The sequence below is a fragment of the Stenella coeruleoalba genome (genome assembly GCF_951394435.1).
Source record: "Stenella coeruleoalba genome assembly, chromosome: 2".
Classification (NCBI taxonomy): Eukaryota; Metazoa; Chordata; class Mammalia; order Artiodactyla; family Delphinidae; genus Stenella; species Stenella coeruleoalba.
In genome coordinates, this window is record NC_137147.1 from 86,249,380 (window position 1) to 86,267,121 (window position 17,742).

At 52.4% G+C, this 17,742-nt stretch overlaps 1 protein-coding gene across 1 annotated transcript; it reads right to left on the reverse strand.

Annotated features, from left to right (window-relative positions):
- Positions 1 to 52: 52 nt before the first annotated feature.
- Positions 53 to 17,399, reverse strand: STRC (stereocilin; the record flags this gene model as incomplete). The annotated part of the gene is made up of 29 exons (XM_079912410.1): positions 16,724 to 17,399; positions 15,637 to 16,422; positions 15,523 to 15,547; positions 13,520 to 14,774; positions 12,489 to 12,551; positions 12,269 to 12,379; positions 11,931 to 12,097; positions 11,576 to 11,762; positions 11,344 to 11,459; positions 10,943 to 11,075; positions 10,387 to 10,569; positions 10,065 to 10,103; positions 9,730 to 9,897; positions 9,500 to 9,565; positions 8,894 to 9,019; positions 8,527 to 8,585; positions 7,589 to 7,712; positions 7,363 to 7,475; positions 4,990 to 5,125; positions 4,383 to 4,579; positions 4,101 to 4,191; positions 3,722 to 3,878; positions 2,943 to 3,112; positions 2,151 to 2,306; positions 1,248 to 1,390; positions 908 to 1,056; positions 581 to 678; positions 337 to 484; positions 53 to 141 (listed from the first exon to the last, which is right to left on the reverse strand). Exons 1-29 carry the CDS (start codon positions 16,767 to 16,769, stop codon positions 53 to 55), a joined length of 5,301 nt encoding a protein of 1,766 aa, XP_079768536.1. The 5' UTR covers positions 16,770 to 17,399.
- Positions 17,400 to 17,742: the final 343 nt, after the last annotated feature.

Below are 17,742 nucleotides of genomic sequence, written 5' to 3' on the forward strand. Positions count from 1 at the left end.
TTACTTAAAATGTCTTTCCCAACAATCTCTCTCTTTAACTGCAGAGACAGGCTCATAGCAGGTTGCCAAGAAAGTAGATGGTCAATGCCAGGGCCCAGGAGGGTTGTGACCAGTCCTGGAGGCCCCAGGCTGTGCTTCGACCTATAATGAGACAGAGAATGGAAAGAATATCACATCTCTGCTCCACAGGAGCCATTGATACTTGGAAACTATCTGCCTGTAGATCCCTTCACTCCAGGACCTCCCTGAAGGGTTCTGTGAGCCAACCAGTACCAAGTTAGGGTTCAGATTCTGGGTCAGGGGTTGGTGGGTCAAGCTGTGCAGTTGGGAACTCACCCTGCTGTTCTGGGGTCTCCTTCCCCTCATACTGGGCCCATGCAACTGCTCGTCGCTGCTCAGGACTCAGAAAGGCCATTTGCTCAGGAGTGACAGCCACAGCCTGAACACTGGTGAGACTAGATAGCTGGGTGGGGCTGAACACCACCTAGGGGTGGAAGCAAGAATCAGGACATCCACTGTAGCCCTTGTTGGGCCCTGGCTCTCTTGTGGTCACCCCAGACCCCACTCCATCAATACTTACAGCAAATTTCGGAGGAGGGATGACAGAAATGGCCAGAGGGGTAAGGCCCTGGATCTGTCCTCGCAGCAGTGCTGAAAGAGCCAGGTCTGGGATTCCAGCTGTTGAAGCAAGTGGGATGGGCATGCAAATGTTATCTTATACTGGCCTTCTCCAGATAATCCCAAGGTATCCTACCATAGACCTTCCCCAACACATCTCCAACCTCTTACCTAAATACCTTCTCAGACTCCCACCTTAAGAATTCCAGAGCAGTCCTCCAACCAGTCCATCCATGGTATGGAAACCAACCCCTGACAACCAGCAGCAGCAGTGGCCCAGTCTCCCTACCTGCTATTGTACCAATTTCGGTGAAGATCTCAGGCCCCCAGTTACTGACTGGGCCAAAACCACCAGGCAGCACAAGGAGCTGGGCCAGAACCTCCAGTTGCTCCTCAGAACATGGGAGATGCAGGTTGCCCAGGAAGAGAGCTGCTTGGCTGTGGAAGAGTGGGAAGGAAGGGAGAAGGATTCAGCCATGGTGATAAGGGTCCATGGTCATGAGCTGATGGTAGAAATGGCTTCAGGTGAGATCCCTTCCTCCATGGGACCACTCCTGCATGATCCTTCCCTCCCCAGTGAGCCCACTTTTCCCTCAGCACCACCACCCACACCCTCCTCCACAGGTGACCTAAACTCCCAACTGTTGATATACTGCAGCTCCTCTGGCCGAAGTCCACAGAGCGTGTAACCCAGTGCAGTCAGGTGGAGGAAGTCCAGGTGGCTCACGTGCCGACCACTCTGCTTCAGGAAACTGGAGACCACAACCCGGAGCTGGGGTGGGGGTGGAGGCCACAGGGTAAGGAGAGAAGTCATGGGGAAGTCAGGGATGGGCAACTGCTTAGGGAAGGGACAAGTGCTACTGGATTTTTTATTATTAAGACCTGAAGATCCGGGCTTCCCTGGTGGCACAGTGGTTAAGAATCCGCCTGCCAATCCAGGGGACATGGGTTTGAGCCCTGGACCAGGAAGATCCAACATGCCGCGGAGCAACTAAGCCCGTGCGCCACAACCACTTAGCCTGTGCTCTAAAGCCCACGTGCCACAACTACTGAGCCCTCGAGCCAAGACTACTGAAGCCCGCGTGCTCCGCAACAAGAGAAGCCACCGCAATGAGAAGCCCATGCAATGCAACCAAGAGTAGCTCCCGCTTGCCGCAGCCAGAGAAAGCCCGCGCACAGCAATGAAGACCCAATGCAGCCAAAAATAAATAAATAAAATAAATAAATTTATTTAAAAAAAAAAAAGACCTGAAGATCCAATGGCCATGGGAAAGGTTGAGGATCCAAAAAAGAGAAGGATGGAAAAAAAGAAGGCCAAAGGGAAAGGAGGCAGAAGGAAGTAGTATGTGTCCAGGGCCTCAGAGTGAATAAATCAGAGTTCCTAAGGCTACTAGTATGAGGTATTAGGAAAAGATAGAAAGAATGGCCAGGCAGGATCACAGGAAAGAAATTCCTTGGGCTTTAGATGCCCTAGAGGCCTGTATCTGTGGGATGGGTGTTTGGAAGGTGGTAGAGAGGAGAGAAGATGTTACCTGGATGGAGCTCCAGCCATCTATCTGCCCCAGGGTGCTCAGCACACCCCAGTCAACCAGGTTCAGCTCCTGTAGTTCCCTCTCTCCTAGACCTATTAAGAGCCGACCCAGCTGCAGGATCTGCTCAGGACGGAATCCCCCGGGGGGACCCCACAACTAGAGAAAGAGAGGAAGAGTGTGAATGGAAAAAGCACTGGATTAAGAGTCAGAATGCTGGGTCTTAGTTTTGCCTCTGACCTTAGCTGTGTAACTCTGGACAAATCACTTGCCTTCTCTGGGTCTTTAATTTCTTCAACTGTAAAATGAGAGGACTGGATTAAGGTTCCTCTGACTAAGGTGTTATTAAAAGACTCTAGAGTCTCAGTAGTGAAGAATAGCAGACTCTAGTCCATGAGTTCTAAACTCTTACGTGCACCAGACTCTTGGGGTTTGGGGGCGGTCGGTGACTGTTAAGATGCAGATGCCCAGACCCCATCCTCAGAGATTCTTCTTCGGTGAGTCTAGCATGAGATCCTCGAATAAGCATTTAAAAAACCTGCTCCCTAGATGACTTTGATACACACTAAAGTTTGGTAACCACTTCTCTAGTCCCTCTACCCATTTCACTAGCTTCCTTCCCTCAGTATTCATCCCCTCTGACTTCCTACTCAGGATCCAAACCCTCTAATTCTTTTATCTCCTCTGTCCCCCACCCCTCACCCAGCTATCCATTCCCTTGTGTTCCATATCACACCCAACCGGCTTCCTCATGTTATTCCACCTCCAACCCCAACTGGACTCTCCATCACTAACTTGTTTTGCTTTGCCCATCGCTGCCCGTAGTTCCTCAGGCCCAAGTCCTGGGTCTTCTGCAAACAGTGCTAGGCAGTCTTCAAAGTCTAAAAGCTCCATCTCTGCGATCTGGGTTGCAGACCAGGCTGATGGGAATGTTCCCCGTACATCTGCACAATTTGGCACAGGTTCTAAAGGGGCAAGGCAGGGCCAGGGGGTCAGTGTAGTACTAAAGTATGCCCAGAGAGATAGCTATAGATGGAATGACCCCCCCCCCAACCTTTGAAGGACAGGGCAATATGGGCAGCATGGCTCAAGGGATTACTACAGTGTGAGATTTATAGGACTCGATATTAGAACAAGTGATGAGAGGACAAGCCCCTCATTGTATAGACGGAAGACCGACGGGGTTGCTCAAGGACTGAATGGCAGATCTAGATTGGAACCCAGGTCCCTAGCCCCACAGTGTCACCTTCCTCCATCCTAAGCATCTTCCCAGGAGAGAGCTCCACGCTTAATCAAGCCTAGAGCTGAGTTAGCTGTTAACAGGGATAAGCGAGCAGGGAAAGGGGAGTCCTGGGCTAAAAATATAATGAGTTATAAATTCCCAGAGCTATAGAACCCTAGAACTAGAAGAGACCTTGAAGATCATCCCTCACACCTCTGTGCTTTAGAGGTTAGAAAACCCCAGCCTAGAGAGAAGTTATACAAATCTGCTTAAAGGGCACAAGTCTGACTGCATTGCTGGATACTCTTTCCTGTACACCATGCTACATGTATGGGCATGTGGGGAGTTTCACCTGGGAGATCCTCTGCGGTGGGCCGCACAAACCCAGCTACCAGGGCTGCTTTCTTGGCAGTGAGCTGTGGCCCTGCACACAGCTGTCCAGCTCTGCTCTGCTCCCAGCTCTGCTGCTTTTCTAGGAGCCGCTCCAGGGTCTCTGGGCCCAAGGCCTCCTGGGTGAGAAGGTAGAAGGAGGGTGGGCAGAGCCGGGCAGGTCAGGGCCAGCTGCTACAGCTGTAATTCCAAAGTCCTGTCTCTTTTTAGCAGTCCCCCCCCCCCCTTGCTAAATTTGGGCTTCACACCCTTTGCCCTCAACTTCCTTGGTCTTAGCTCCCTGGAACCAGCTCCCCAGTCCCCTCTCTGCTCTTACTCCCTCCCTTGTTCCTTCATCTCACCCTGGGGATCAAGGAAATAGCCTCGGGAGACAGAGTGAATACTAGGCGTCCTGCTTGCTCGACTTCATCCTGGCTCCATAACTCTGGTTTCCTGAGGGACAGAAAGAAGATCAGGGATTGGGATGCTGAGTGAACTGTGAGAAGGAAGAGGAAAGACATGCTGGGACTGGGGACTCAGGGCTCCAAGGACCTCAAGCATATTGAATGGGCTGCCACTGATAAGGGTGGTTGAGAGGGTGGGTGAAGAATGAGTTAGAATCTGAAGTTCCCGGAGGTCCGTACCCAAGAACAGGCTCCTGCAACAGCAGCCATCCCAGCTCTGTGGCAAATGGCTCTCCTAGGCAGATGCCCTGCAGCTGACTGAGATGGGCCAGCAGGATCTGTAGGGGGATCCGTCGTGTGCTCTCTATCCCCAGGAATCCAACCAAGGGACCCAATGTCTCCAGCACTTCCCTTGACACTGTTGTCTCCTTTGGAGCCTGGAGAGGGGCATCAGGCCTTGGGACAATGCACTGCTGTCTCAAAGGACCAGTCTCTTTGATCAAGACACCAAGACCTTTGACCTTGCCTCCCTCCAGCTCCCAACCCAAGACCCTATGAAGTTCATTGTCATTGTTCACTTTTCTAAACAATGAGCCCAAACAGGAGCAGGCAGGAAGACTGGGAGGTGGAATCCAAGGAATTCTTATACTCCAAGGGATATGGACAAGAAACATGAAGCAGACTATCAAGGAATAAACACAGAGGTAGATCTAGGGGCTAAGGCCTTGTAGACAAAAACCTGTTTGGCAGCAAAAGTTCAGGTCTGGGCCTAGAAGACAGAGAGCATTGTCTGAGTGGTAAGAATGGCCCAGGCTACAGTTCTGAGTCTGATGGTGTGGACTCTTACCAAGTTTTCTAGTGCCCTTTCTGCCAGGGCTGCCCGGTGGGGTGGGGTCAGTTCCAGCAGCTGCTCTGGAGTGCCTCGTACCAGCTCCACCACCAACATAATGGATTCACTGGACAGTCTGTCCATCAGCCGGATCCTATAGCAGTTTGACAGTGGGGGGGACTCAGAATTGAGCCAAGTTGAGAAGGGACCACAGAATGCCACATTGCCCAGACAAGAGGTAACACTAGACCAAACCCTGTGGCCCTGGAAAGGAAGCCCCAGATCCAGTTCCCACCACAGTGCTTGCAGGGAGAGAACAAAGGGAGTGATGTATTTCCAGTCTTCTTGAGAAGTAACAAACAATCCTACCTCATCTAATGGAATCAAAAGCCCCAAATATTAAGTATCACTAAGTCCCCTCCCCCATTTTATGAAACACTGAGGTTCAAAGAGATCAAATGGTGGGGTCTTCCTCTCAGTTCCTGTTTTCCACAGTACGACCCTTCCTCTACTTATTGTGAGAAGGTCCCCTCTCGTTCGTAGAGCACTATACAATTGACAAAGTTCTTTTAGGCGTTATCTCATTTGATCCTATGGCAAAACCTGGGGGTAAGAGAGGTATTTTCTCATCTCTCTTTCACAAATGAGGAACGCGGGTCTTCCAACTCATGGTCCAGGATCTTTCACCTCATCCAGGTCTTTGGGATTCTAAATTATCTCCAAGAACCAATATATTTAAATAGGTTCGAAAGGCATTTTTTAAAAAGCCATTTTGCCAAAAAATCAGAAGTGACACCATGTACTCTGTCTAGGGTTGCCAAGTCTGGAACTGGAACAAGTAGTACAAAAGCCAAAATCTGTGGGAAGGTCTATAAAAATGTAAGGATGGAGTCACCTCCCAGAAAGACCAACACCAGCTTTTTCCTACTCTGACTTACAGTTCAGTTGGCAATGGGGTGAGCATGGGGGCAAAATGGGAAAAGAAGCCTGTGAGTGAGATACTCATAAACTCCTAGAGTATCTAGTTTAGGAGCCGCCTTAGGTTCATCTAGTCTTCTCTCTCCTCATGCATACTTGAATTTGCTCTACAACATTCCTGCTATGGGGCCATCCAGACTAGGCTTGAATAGCTCCAGTGGCCAGGAACTCACTACCACAATTTTCCTCATATTGTGTAAAAATCTGATTTACATTCGCTGGTACTAGTCATGCCCAGTGGGGCCATTCAGAAACATGCCAATCTATTTTCTATTTGATAGCCCCTGGGGTATTTGAAGGTATTTATCACATGCTTCATACATTTTATCTTTACCTACTCCTCTGAGAACACAGTTCCCTAAGCAGACTACAGTCCTGTGGGGCAGAATTGAATCATTACCTTCCTCATTTTTTATTTTTATTTTTATTTTTGGCCATGCCATGTGGCTTGTGGGATCTCAGTTCCATGACCAGGGATTGAACCTGGGCCATGGCAGTGGAAGCCCGGAATCCTAACCACTAGGCCACCAGGGAACTTCTACCTCCCTCATTTTAAATATTCTACCTCTATTAATGTGGCCTAGGTTATAATAAGATTGCTTGGGGACTTCCCTGGTGGTCCAGTGGCTAAGACTCCATGCACCCAATACAGGGGGCCCAGGTTCAATCCCCGGTCAGGGAACTAGATCCCACATGCTGCAACTAAGAGTTCGCATGCCACAACTAAAGATCCTGCATGCTGCAACTAAAGATTCCCGCACGCAGCAAATGAAGATCCCATGTGTTGCAACTAGGACCCAATGCAGCCGAATAAATAAATATTAAATATATATATATATATATATATATATATATATATATATATATATATATATATATATATTGCTTGGCAGCTCACATCACAATGTTGCCACGCTCAGGTGTCCCATACTGGGGCCTTGTTTGGGGAGCCAGTCAATACCTAGAGCAACTTTGTTTTTCGTTTTTAAAAAAATATTTACTTATTTAGGCTGCACCAGGTCTTAGTTGCAGCACGCGGGATCTTCGTTGTGGCATGTGGGATCTTTAGTTGTGTCATGCGGTATCTTTGTTGCTGCATGCGGACTCCGTTGCGGTATGCGGACTTCTTAGTTGCAGCATGCGAACTCTTATTTGTGGCATGCATGCGGGATCTAGTTCCCCTACCAGGGATCGAACCTGGGACCCCTGCATTGGGATCATGCAGTCTTACCCACTGGACCACCAGGAAAGTTCCCCTAGCACAACTTTGAAAAGAATCCTCTGATTTAGGCCGTAACTTATGTCAGGGAACCACCAGACGAAAAACACCACCTCTAAGGTATTTCCTAAGGGCAGATCTTCTACCCTAGGTTGAGCCTTCTGAGAATCCAGTATCTCCAATTGTAGCCTTACGGTAAGTCCAGGAGTAGCTTGGTGTCCAGCCCACTCAGTCCTGGCCCCAGGGTTGCCAGCTCTGGCTCTGGCATTGTCATCCTCCTCTGTAGCTCTGCCCAGATACAGGTCCTCTGTAGGACAGGGTAGGGAAGCACGTTTAGGACAGAGCTGAGCATAGAGGCTGGGTTCTATACCCAGCGTCCCCGCCTCCCTGCTCCCACTAATGCGCAAGCACCCCTCTCACCAGGCTCCCTCGAACCCCAGTGGGCAGTTGATAGATCATGTGTACCACTTCAAGGAAGTCTGCCATCGAGTTGATCTGCTGCAGAAACTCACAGGACATGCCCCCTGCCAGAGTACCCAGAACCCTGTAGATGTGTGAGTGGGTAGATGCTCATTCAACACGTGCCACAGCCTGTCTGCTCCTTGATATCAACATTCTCAACACAAGTACAGATGTTCATTTACGGTAATTTACAGTTTGAGAAATATCTTTCCATAGATATTCTCACTGGCTTCCCACAACATCATCACTGTTTATCAGAGAAGAAAATAAAGATTTACAGAGGTCAGGTGACATTCTACTAGAAATGTGGTAAAGTGAGACTAGAGCCACGTCTTCAGAAGCCCATGGTTCTTTTACTGTGGGTGGAAGTAAGGTGATACTTAACTCCTGTTTATTCCTGCTTGGTCAGCGGCTCTGAAGGATTAATTAGCAAATGTCTACCAGAAGCTTACACTGGGCCCGACACTGTATTAAGTACCTTTTATGCCTTATCTCATTTAATCTTCACAACCTATAGGAAGGTACCATTTTACTTATTCATTTTAAAAATTTTTATTGGAGTATAGTTGATTTACAATGCTGTGGTAGTAGGAAGGTACCATTTTAATTCTTATTCTACAGAAGGAAAAATTGAAGCTTAGAAAGGTTAAATGACTTGCCCAAGATCACAAACAGGTGATGGGGCTAGGACCTGAACCCAATCAGGATAGATACTGTGCTATGGAAGGGCAGGAGGGTCAGGGGAGGAGGAGCCAGAAGAAGACCCCCAGGCTGAGGCTATGCATCACTGATCCTCACACCCCCACTCCCCCACATATCACATGGTGCCTGGCACATGGTAAGCACTCAAAAAATGTTAGTTGAATTAAACTCACAGCTCAACACAAGTTACTCACTGCAGATCCCTGAGGGTCAGGTTGGTGGGCACCTGCATCTTCTTCCAGAGAAACTGTGCCTACAGGAGAAAGAAAGAGGAGCCACTTCCCAGCAGAGATATTGCCCAAGGACCTATGATGCCTTGGACCCACTGTTGCCTCTCCACCCTGTGGGTCCCACCAGCCTCCTACTCTCCCAAATGCCCACTGCTGAGACAGAGAGAGAGAGAGAGACAGAAATGAGGCAATAGGGAGGAGGGAAAAAGACAGAGCAAAGTAGGTCACATCATAAGGGATGCTAGGGATAATGTGCCGTATGCCTGAGGGATAGGTGAGGGAGGTGGAAAGTAGTGAGAGAAGGGAGTTCTGGGGTAGTGGGAAGAATTACCTGCTGCTCAGACCAGGGCAGCTCCCGGTAACGCCTTCGGTTAGCCAGAAGAGCAGCAGAGTCCAGCTGTAGCAGCTTTAGTGGGAGCAGAGGCAGCAGGCAGTCTGGCCAGGTGGTGGGGATAGGCTGCCGGTGGGGTGGGTGTAGCAGTGTAGTGATAGGTGAAAGGGTCTGGACTCAGGCCTCAAACAAGAAGGGGAACCATGGGGGCAGGAAGGGACCAAAACTAGGAGAAGGGTGGAATGGCATGTGCCACTCTAACAGGGCACACCCAAGAGCCCTCACATAAAAGGCCGTGGTGGTCAAGTGTCACTGCTGATTAGGCACCTGATGGACTAAACTCCCTCAGTTTCTCAGAGCCTTGGTCCCTTTATCTGAAAACAGGATGACTGGCCTGGAAGATTTCTCAGACCCTTGTGGCTTTGACATTCTAGGATGTCATGCTGTCCTGCAACTGGCTCTGGGGAGAGCTACGAATGTCTTGGTGGGCACAGAGCTAGCTTGGGCTCTCGGGGCCACTGCAGGGAGAGAATGTGGGGCAGCACCAGCCATATGAAACATCCCTGGGATGTGGAGAGGAGCTCAGTCGGGAGAAACCACACGTACCTGACCAGGGATACACACAGCTGCACTGGCACCTGTTGCACCCATGTTTTTTACTCCATCTTTCACCTGCATGAGAATTAGATGCGTGTATGTGTGTGTGTGTGTGTGTGTGTGTGTGTGTGTGTAAAAGTGATGAGGTTTGAGGGGCCTTCCCTGGGCACAGGGAAGATGCCCTCCTCCCAACCAGAGCCCTCATCCCTGATTGACCATCCTCCCTGCTGCTCTCATACCCGAAAGGTCTGCAGCAGTGCTGCGGTCTGGCAGGCTGAGAGGCGTGACAGTTCAGGGGCCAGGCAGGAACAGGCCCCAACCAGAACTCGCCTAGGGATGGCCTGGAATGTCTGGGAGCTGAGGCCTGGAAGCAGAGGGTGCAAGGAGCAGAGTTCCTCCAGGGACAGCTGGGGAGCAAGAGAGACAAGAGGCCTGAAGAAGCTGGGCCAGGTGGTAGGGAAGAGGACAATCACAGTACAGAAAGGCGGCAGGTATGAGGGGAGCTGAGAGGGAGCCAGGGAAAGTGGGGTGGACAGAGAGCTCTGGGGGATGTTGAGAAGTTGCTGCTACTCACGTCACGCCTAGGGAGGAGCCGTCCAAGCAGTAGGGCAGCCTAAGGGAGGATGGGACAGGAAACAACAGCTCTCAGGTCCTGGCAGCCAGGTCCCAAGCAGATCCCTAGGGCCCGCCCTCCAAAACTTCCAGCTCCCTCTCTACCACACCAGTGACCAGCCTGGCTCTGGGCTCTTCTTCATCTGAGGAAGGGGGTTGAGGGAGTCCTCCTTGGGACAGAGGAAAAGGAGGCTTCAGGGGGCCTAATGGTATCCTTGAATGTAATTCTCTTGACTGAGGTTCCGTGGGTGGCAGATGGAAGCCAGGGAGTGAGATAGGCCCACCTGGGCAGGTGTGACACTGGTTCCTTGCAGCTCAGGAAGCATGGCTCTAAGCTGGGGCTCTGACAGCTCCTGCAGGAAGCGGAGGCCCAGCTGAGGGAAGAGAGGGGTCCAAACTCGAAGCTCCTGGGGGCTCAGCACAGTTCCTCCAGATGAGCGCAACACCCCCAGAAGTTCATATGCTACCTGTAACCAAAGAAGGTCTGGGACTGGAGAGAAAAGACAGGTGAACCTTAAGCCTCCTCTCTAATCCCACATCTGGATTTCCCAGGGCCTGGATAATGGCTTGGAACCAGGGATGGGAGAGGAGCAGATTGGGTTCAAGACATCAAAGGATATGTTCGAGATGTCATAGACCAGATGGAGCAGGGTCCCGAAGGGGTGGTAACAGATAAGAATGGCCATGGAGTAAGGAAGTAAGGAATGAAGGTAGCCAAGGTGGGACAAGGGCTGGCACCAACTGTGCTCAAGCTTGGTTGAGATGACTGGGCACATCCTCCACACAGACCACCCCCCACGGGAAGCCTGGAGTCTTGTAGGCCTGTGCCGAGGGGCTCACCCGTCCTTGTGGGCTGAGGGTCCCGTTGGCCGCACATTCCAGCAGCCCCTGTTCTACCGGCCCCATTGGATCGTTCAAGGGTACCAGGCTCTGCAGCTCCTCAGGGCTCAGGAAACAGGCGAGGGGCCCCAGCCTGAAGAGGGCACGAAGCTGGCCTTCACTGAGGCTGGTACTAAGGCTGGTACTAAGGCAGGGACCATGTGGGTACATGGAGCAAGCACTCCAACCGCTAAACTAGGAAATATGGATTCCAGAGACAGGCCTCTCTCCTGGAGCCCTACACCTCCAGGGGCCACTGCCTACTCTCTTGCCCCTTCCTTTCTAGGACCCCAACCCATCATGGCAGCTGTACCTGCCTCTCCCCGGCTCTGGCCGTGATCACCGGTCCCACAACCACTCACCTGCGCACCTGCTCCTCTCCATCCTGGACACTCTGGTTCACCAGGCTGCGCAGCACATGTCGGGCGTGTCCTGGCCCAAGACCTGCCGCTGGCCAGCTATCCTCCAGGGCCTGGATCTGAGATGGGGAAGGTCAGCTTGTGTTGGGGTCACTGTGGGACTAGGAGACATGCCACTGACTCCCATCCCACCTATCAGAAAACAGCCTAGTCAAATAAAGGATCGTCCACATACCTGATGAGGGCTGAGTTGCAGAAAGTTCTCCAGAGGCAGATGGGGGAGCAGGGGCAGCGCTGCCCATAGCAGCTCCTGGGGCCAGGCGGGCACTTCCCCAAACAGCTCAGGGGCCAGCAGTCGCCGTGCCAGAGCCTCCTTCTGTTCAGGCCTCATTTCAGGGCTGTAATTCCGGATGGCAGCCAGGCTGGGGAGAGTAATGGGTCTTAGCCCTTGGCCCTGTTCCCTGGCTCTGTGCAGACCTGCTGTCATGGACAGGAAGGAGACTCCCCAGTTTTAATCGAAGGGGCTGCTCTAGGTGGGGGGGATTGGCCTGACCCTGACAGGGTCAGGAGGAGTGGTACAAGGTCCTTACACACTGTCATTGGCCAACAGGGATGGTGGGAAGCGCATCAGGTCGGAGACAGCCAAGAAGGGGATGAGTGGTGAGAGATCGATGAAGAGCTGGGAGGTGAGGCGCGGGTACCGCTGGAGCAGCAAGGCTGTCAAACGACCCAGGGCCTGCTCCTCAGATGGTGGCACCTGTGGGGGCACAGGAATGAATGCCGGCTTTGGGGATGCCCACTCTTCTGGCCATCTCCCCTGCTGAGTTCCTCCTTCTGCTAGAGCGAGCCCATTGCCTACCTAGTTCCAGGTGCTCTTGATTCCTAGATTTCCCCCGCCACCCTCGTTCCCTTCTCCCTCCGTGCCCACCTGCATCTGGGCCCAGGAACGGTGCATGAGCGTCAGGAAGCCCTGAGCAGCCTCGCTCTCCGCTGAAAGCACCAGCTGCTGGAGATTTTCTGGCGGCATGTGCAGGTAGGCCTGGGAGTAGGAGGTCATGGTGGTTATGGCCTCACTGGGCAGGGACCTCAGGCCACAGCTATCACCCAGTCCACCCGCATACTGCCCCCCACCCCCCCGCATCTGTTACCTGCACTAGAATCTGCAGGGCCCAAACACTCTTCTCCCTCTGGAGCAGATCCCACAGCACAGGCTGGAGGGGAGACAGACAAGATGCCAAGAGAGCTGTCTCCTCTGTCCCTCCTGCGGCTTCCCCAGGCATTCCAACTCCACTTGCTAGAATGCTTGTCCTTCATCCGAAGCTAGTATGTGTGTCTGCTCAGATGTTACACTCCTTTAGGTCAGGGACCACGTCTGCTATAGCCTTTCCCATGCCAGGGCCATAGTTGGCTCAGTAAATACTTGTAGATATGAACCAAATTATTACATTTCACTGGTCCCAGGACTCGAGCAAGTGGGCCCTAACATGGAGTAAGGAATCTTTATATTCCCTACAGAGCCTAGCAAAGTGCCTTACAAGTAAGCGGAACTCAATGAATGAACTAAGGTATTCACATATTCCAGCCCCTTCACTCTACAGAGAAGAAACTGAAGCCCAGGAAAACCAAATTAAATTACTCGCCTAAAACCTCACTTGTGGCATAGTTGAACCTGAAACCCAACTCTTCCGATTTGCAATCACCCTGAATTTTTCTCATTTCTGCCTTATCTTCCTATATTTTGCCAGTTTCCAATTCTCACTCTCTAGGGACAGAATTAGAGCCCTCTAACTTGATCCCTTTCCTTTCCGGAGCAGAAAGGGGGAAAATCAAAAAGTCAGGAAGAATAATGAGATAACATTTATTATATATTGTTTTTATATCATATACTAGTGCTAAGGCCACAGCATGTGTTATCTGATGTAATCCTTACAGCCACCCTAAAAAGAGTGGCACCATTATTCTCCCCATTCGTTTGCAGATGACAAAAATATTGCTCAGAGAGGTTAAAAACTTGTCCAGGGTTGATCACAGAACTAAGATGTAAACCCAAGCCTGTATGACTCCAGAGCTGTGGGCTTAACCGCTGCACTACACTACTGCCTCTCAGTAATATAGTAGAGAATTCCCATGGAGGCCCTTCCCTCTGTTCCAGGAGCTTTCACCTTGGCAGATCACTCACGCTGAAGCAGGCCAGCAGCTCCATCTTGCTTACACCAGAGCTGGAGCTGTCAGTGGGGTCAAAGTCCAGGGGGTCCGGCTGCTCCTCCTGTTCCAGGTACTCCCCGACTGTCCGCAGCACACTGCGCCGGCCCTCGGGGCGGAAGGCATCCCAGAAGGAGCAGTTGTCTGGGAGACTGGAGAGCATCAGGGCCTGACCCAGCATCCCCTGGGCCTCCTTCCCTCCGGCCCCTGGACCCAGGAGGAAGGTCAGCAGGCGCAGGAGATAGTGTAGGCGTGTGGGGTGCGCAGGGGCCGGCACGGAGGACTGACAGCGTGGCAGCTGGGACAGCATGCCAAGCAGGAAGGGGCCTGGGGCCAGGCAAAGTGGGGACGGTCCCAGTGGGGGCTGAGAGGGCAGAAGAGGGCCCAGTAACCCCTCCAAGAAGCAAGTATCATTGCCCCCACGGCTTATCCTGCACTGGCCTGCTAGCCAAGGCCAGGAGGGCACCAGGGCCTCGTACATGGTGTCATTGGCACAGACCATCATCAGGAAGCTGCCCCCATCTGGGCAGCGTTCCCCACACGGTCCAATGTGGCAGGGTGGGGAGGCTGTGACATCCGGGGTGGGGCCCTGGCACACATGCTGAACCCAAGCCTGGTTGCTGGGGGGCACAGCCTGCAGGCTGGCCTCCCTACACAGCCGCTCAGCCCACAGAGTCTCGTTCTCCAAGAAGCAGCCCCAGAAGATCTCTGGGGTGACGGGGACAGGGGGCAGGCCTTCAGGGCAGCTGGTAGGGGGTGGGAGCAGGCCCGCACAGAGCCGCTTTACCAAGCGGCGGTTGGGAAACGACAGGGTGGAAAAGGGGAGGTCGCTACAGATTGCCTCCAGGAACTCTTCGGGAAACTGGTCGTGGCAGGCCTGGAGCCAGCCTTGGGCACCTGGTGCCCATGAGACTGCATACCACACAGCTGTCTGACAGATGGCAGCAGTGCTGGGAGGGGGCTGCGGGGAGACAGGCTTAATGTGCTGGCAGATCACGTAGAGGGTGAAGTTGGAAATGCTGTAGTGCGGTGCTGGGCCTGCGGAGTTCTCGCAGAGGGCCTCCAGAGAGATGGCCCGCCGCTGGCGAGGGCTGATGTGGGCTGAGGGCTGGGAAGTCCTGGGCAGAGGCACAGCTGTGCTCAGGCATTGGAGGAGCGCGGGGGGTGGAGGTGGCGATCCAGACAGAAAGCCCAATGCCCGCACATCCCAGGAGAGATTGTGCCGGATGCCCCTGGATGCAGAGGGAGGAGCAGGTGAGCATCTGATCAGTTTACATGTCCTCAGGTTGAGACTTCTGGCCCCGGCCCAGAGCCCTGCAGGGAGGGTGGCAAGCACAGGCTTTTCCAAAAGTGAGGTTGCTGGGAGTACTGGTGTTACCGGTTTAAATGTTGGAATGGGGGGAAAGGGGAGAGAGATCTGTCCCGCCAAGGCACAAAAATCACCTAGGAGCAGTTGGAGTCCCTTCTGTCCACCCGGCCCCCTTCTTTCTCCTTTCTGCATACGCTTTTAGGCAGCTTAAACACAACCCTTGGTTGGCCTCAGATCAGGAAATCTGCCCAGCAACTGAATATGTCCGTCTGTGCTCTGGCACTGTTGTACTGAAACAGTAAGGGGTGGAGGAAGCAATCCCGTCCTTTCTTTCCATACCCCATCTTTATTAGTTAACATTTATCAAGCACCATGTGCAAGGCACAGTTCTAAGTGGTTTACACATACAGTATCAACTCATTTAATCCCTTGCAAAAACTCTGAGGTAGTTAATATTATCCATATTTCCCAAGTGGGGAAACTGAGGCATAGAATGAAGCTATAACCTGCCCAAGGTCACATGGCTAGGAAGAGGTAGAGCTGGGACACCAACCTCGACAGTCACACTCAAAAACCTGTAAACTACACCCCTCCCATCAGTTTCCTCTTCCGCTCTGGAGGCTGATGACGTCCCACACCCAATCCCTCAGAATTCCTCTCCTGTTACTTACCACAAGAGCAGCTGCTGAAGATTGCCTAGGAGGGAAAGAGTAAGGAAGAGAACTACCCCAGTCTCACCCTTCCTTGCCCTGCCACAGCCCAGCCCCAGACCCAGCAGCACTCACCTCCCTGGCACTGCCCATTGACATCAGGCTCTGGTTGCCCCAGAATGGAAAAGACCTCATCCTGCAGGGAGTCAGTGACTCGGAGCAGCCCCTCCTGGAAGGTAGCATAGAGGGGGGCCCCCACTGTGCGCAGCAGACCTCCCCAAAGAGCCTCCTCAGAGCCCAGCTCCCCCACTGGGGTGAGCAAAGCCAACAGACCCTGCAAAAGGTGGGGGGCTGGCTCCCTCCCATCGAGGCCTGTGGCATTGGCGAGGTCCACGCTGGGCTGCACCTGCACCAGGGCCTGCCAGCGTGTGCCCTCTAACAACAGCAGCAGAGAAGGCAACCAGTCAGCTGCCAGAACGCAGTCAGAGGGCCCATCACGGGTGCATGGGGGCCGGGTAGGGCTAGGGGGTCCCCCGGGAACTAAGGCTCCCAGCAGCACCTCTGCAAGTCCACTCAGCACACCTGCCTGGTGCCCCAGGAAGTCCCGGGGGGTCTGCTCATGTCCCAGCAGTGCCAGCACATCCCCCAGCAGCCCCAGCATTGGCTCCCAGTCTGGGCTGCCTCTCAGCGTCACTAAGAAATCATGGAGCCGGAGGGCAGGGGGCTGGAGAGGTGGGGGCTCTCCCACCGGTCCCTCCCCCATCCTCCCAGGCTCAAAGGAAGAAGAAATGTTGGCCAGGAATGCAGAGAACCGTGAGCGGCTGAGGGACCCCTGGGGAGCCTGGTCCAGAACGGAGAGCCAAGACTTCAGGAGGGAGAGACCAGGGTCCAGGGACTGAGGCCCAGTAGGGGCCAGAGTCACTGTAAGAAGAGAAACCAGAGATCACTGAAAGGGAAAAGCCTGGAACCCAAATTCAGCCCTGCCCTGGAGCCCAGTCCCTGCCTAAAGATGAGGTGAAAAAGATGGTGAGCTGAGTCCCTTTCAACACCCTACAGTAAGTCTTGGCCTGATTTCTTAACCCTCATTTTCTCCCTTAGCTCCAGTCTCCGCCCCTCTTCCTTGCCCCTTTATTTTTTCTCGAACCAGTTAATCTCTGCATTCTTAAGTCTCTTTCCAGCAACCATCCCCTTCATCCCCAGCCCAGCTCACTGTTCCTCTCACCTCCACAGGATAGCAGCAGCACCAGGGCCCAGAGGCTCAGAGCCATGTTTCCAGGTAAGCGCTGGTACTAGAGGTGAGTTCTGGTTATTCTCACCTTGTGTGGGATAGCCAGGTGAGGGCAGGGCACTGCAGGCAGCCTGAGTCTCCACTGACACTGTAGTGTGGTCTTTCAGGAAACAATATCCGTAACCTGACAGCAGGTTTGTCACCTGAGCCACTGAATACCTGATCCTTTGGCTTTGGAGAAGGGTGTGCCTGTCAGAGGGACCAATGATAGGGGATCCCAGGGGGCCCTCAGAGGAACCCAAGGATATAACTTCAGTGAGGAGCCAGGATGCAGATAGGAGTAGGCAGACATAGAGATGGAGCAGTTCTGGAGATCAGGAGTGTAATCTGGGAGGGTCTGCAGAAATATAAGAAATATATATAAATAATATTAAATAAACAACAATAGAAATATAAGAACAAAAGAGGGCCCAAAGGAGCTAAAAAGCAAGTAGAATTTGAGGGAATTGAAGAAGAAAGGGGGCCAGGAGAACGGATCTGGGCAGCCAGGTGTAAACAGAGAAGAGGAATGAAGACAAAGGTCTGGTCTAAGGATGGAGCATTCAGGAAGAGAGGGGCTTTTGATTCAGTACCCAGAGCCACAAAATGTTAAGAGTTGGGCAGGATTTCAGAGATCACACAGACCAAACCTCTCATCTTATGGATAAGAAAATATACACAGAGAGGAGTGACTTGTTCATTAGGCCATTCAAGTGTTTGGGTTTGCCCTCTGGCTCTCTTCCTGTGGCCCAGGAGAAAGCCCTTAGAAAATTCTGAGGTGAGAAAAGAAATAAACCAGATTAAGTGACTATGCAAGGAGGCTATTCCCCACATGCATACACACACACACACACACACACACACACACACACACACAGAAACTGCTCATAGATCAGAGAGATCCATCTCTCTGATCTGGTCAGGGTGAGAAGTCTTTTCTGCCCTCCGTTTATATATCCCCAAGGCCTTTACCT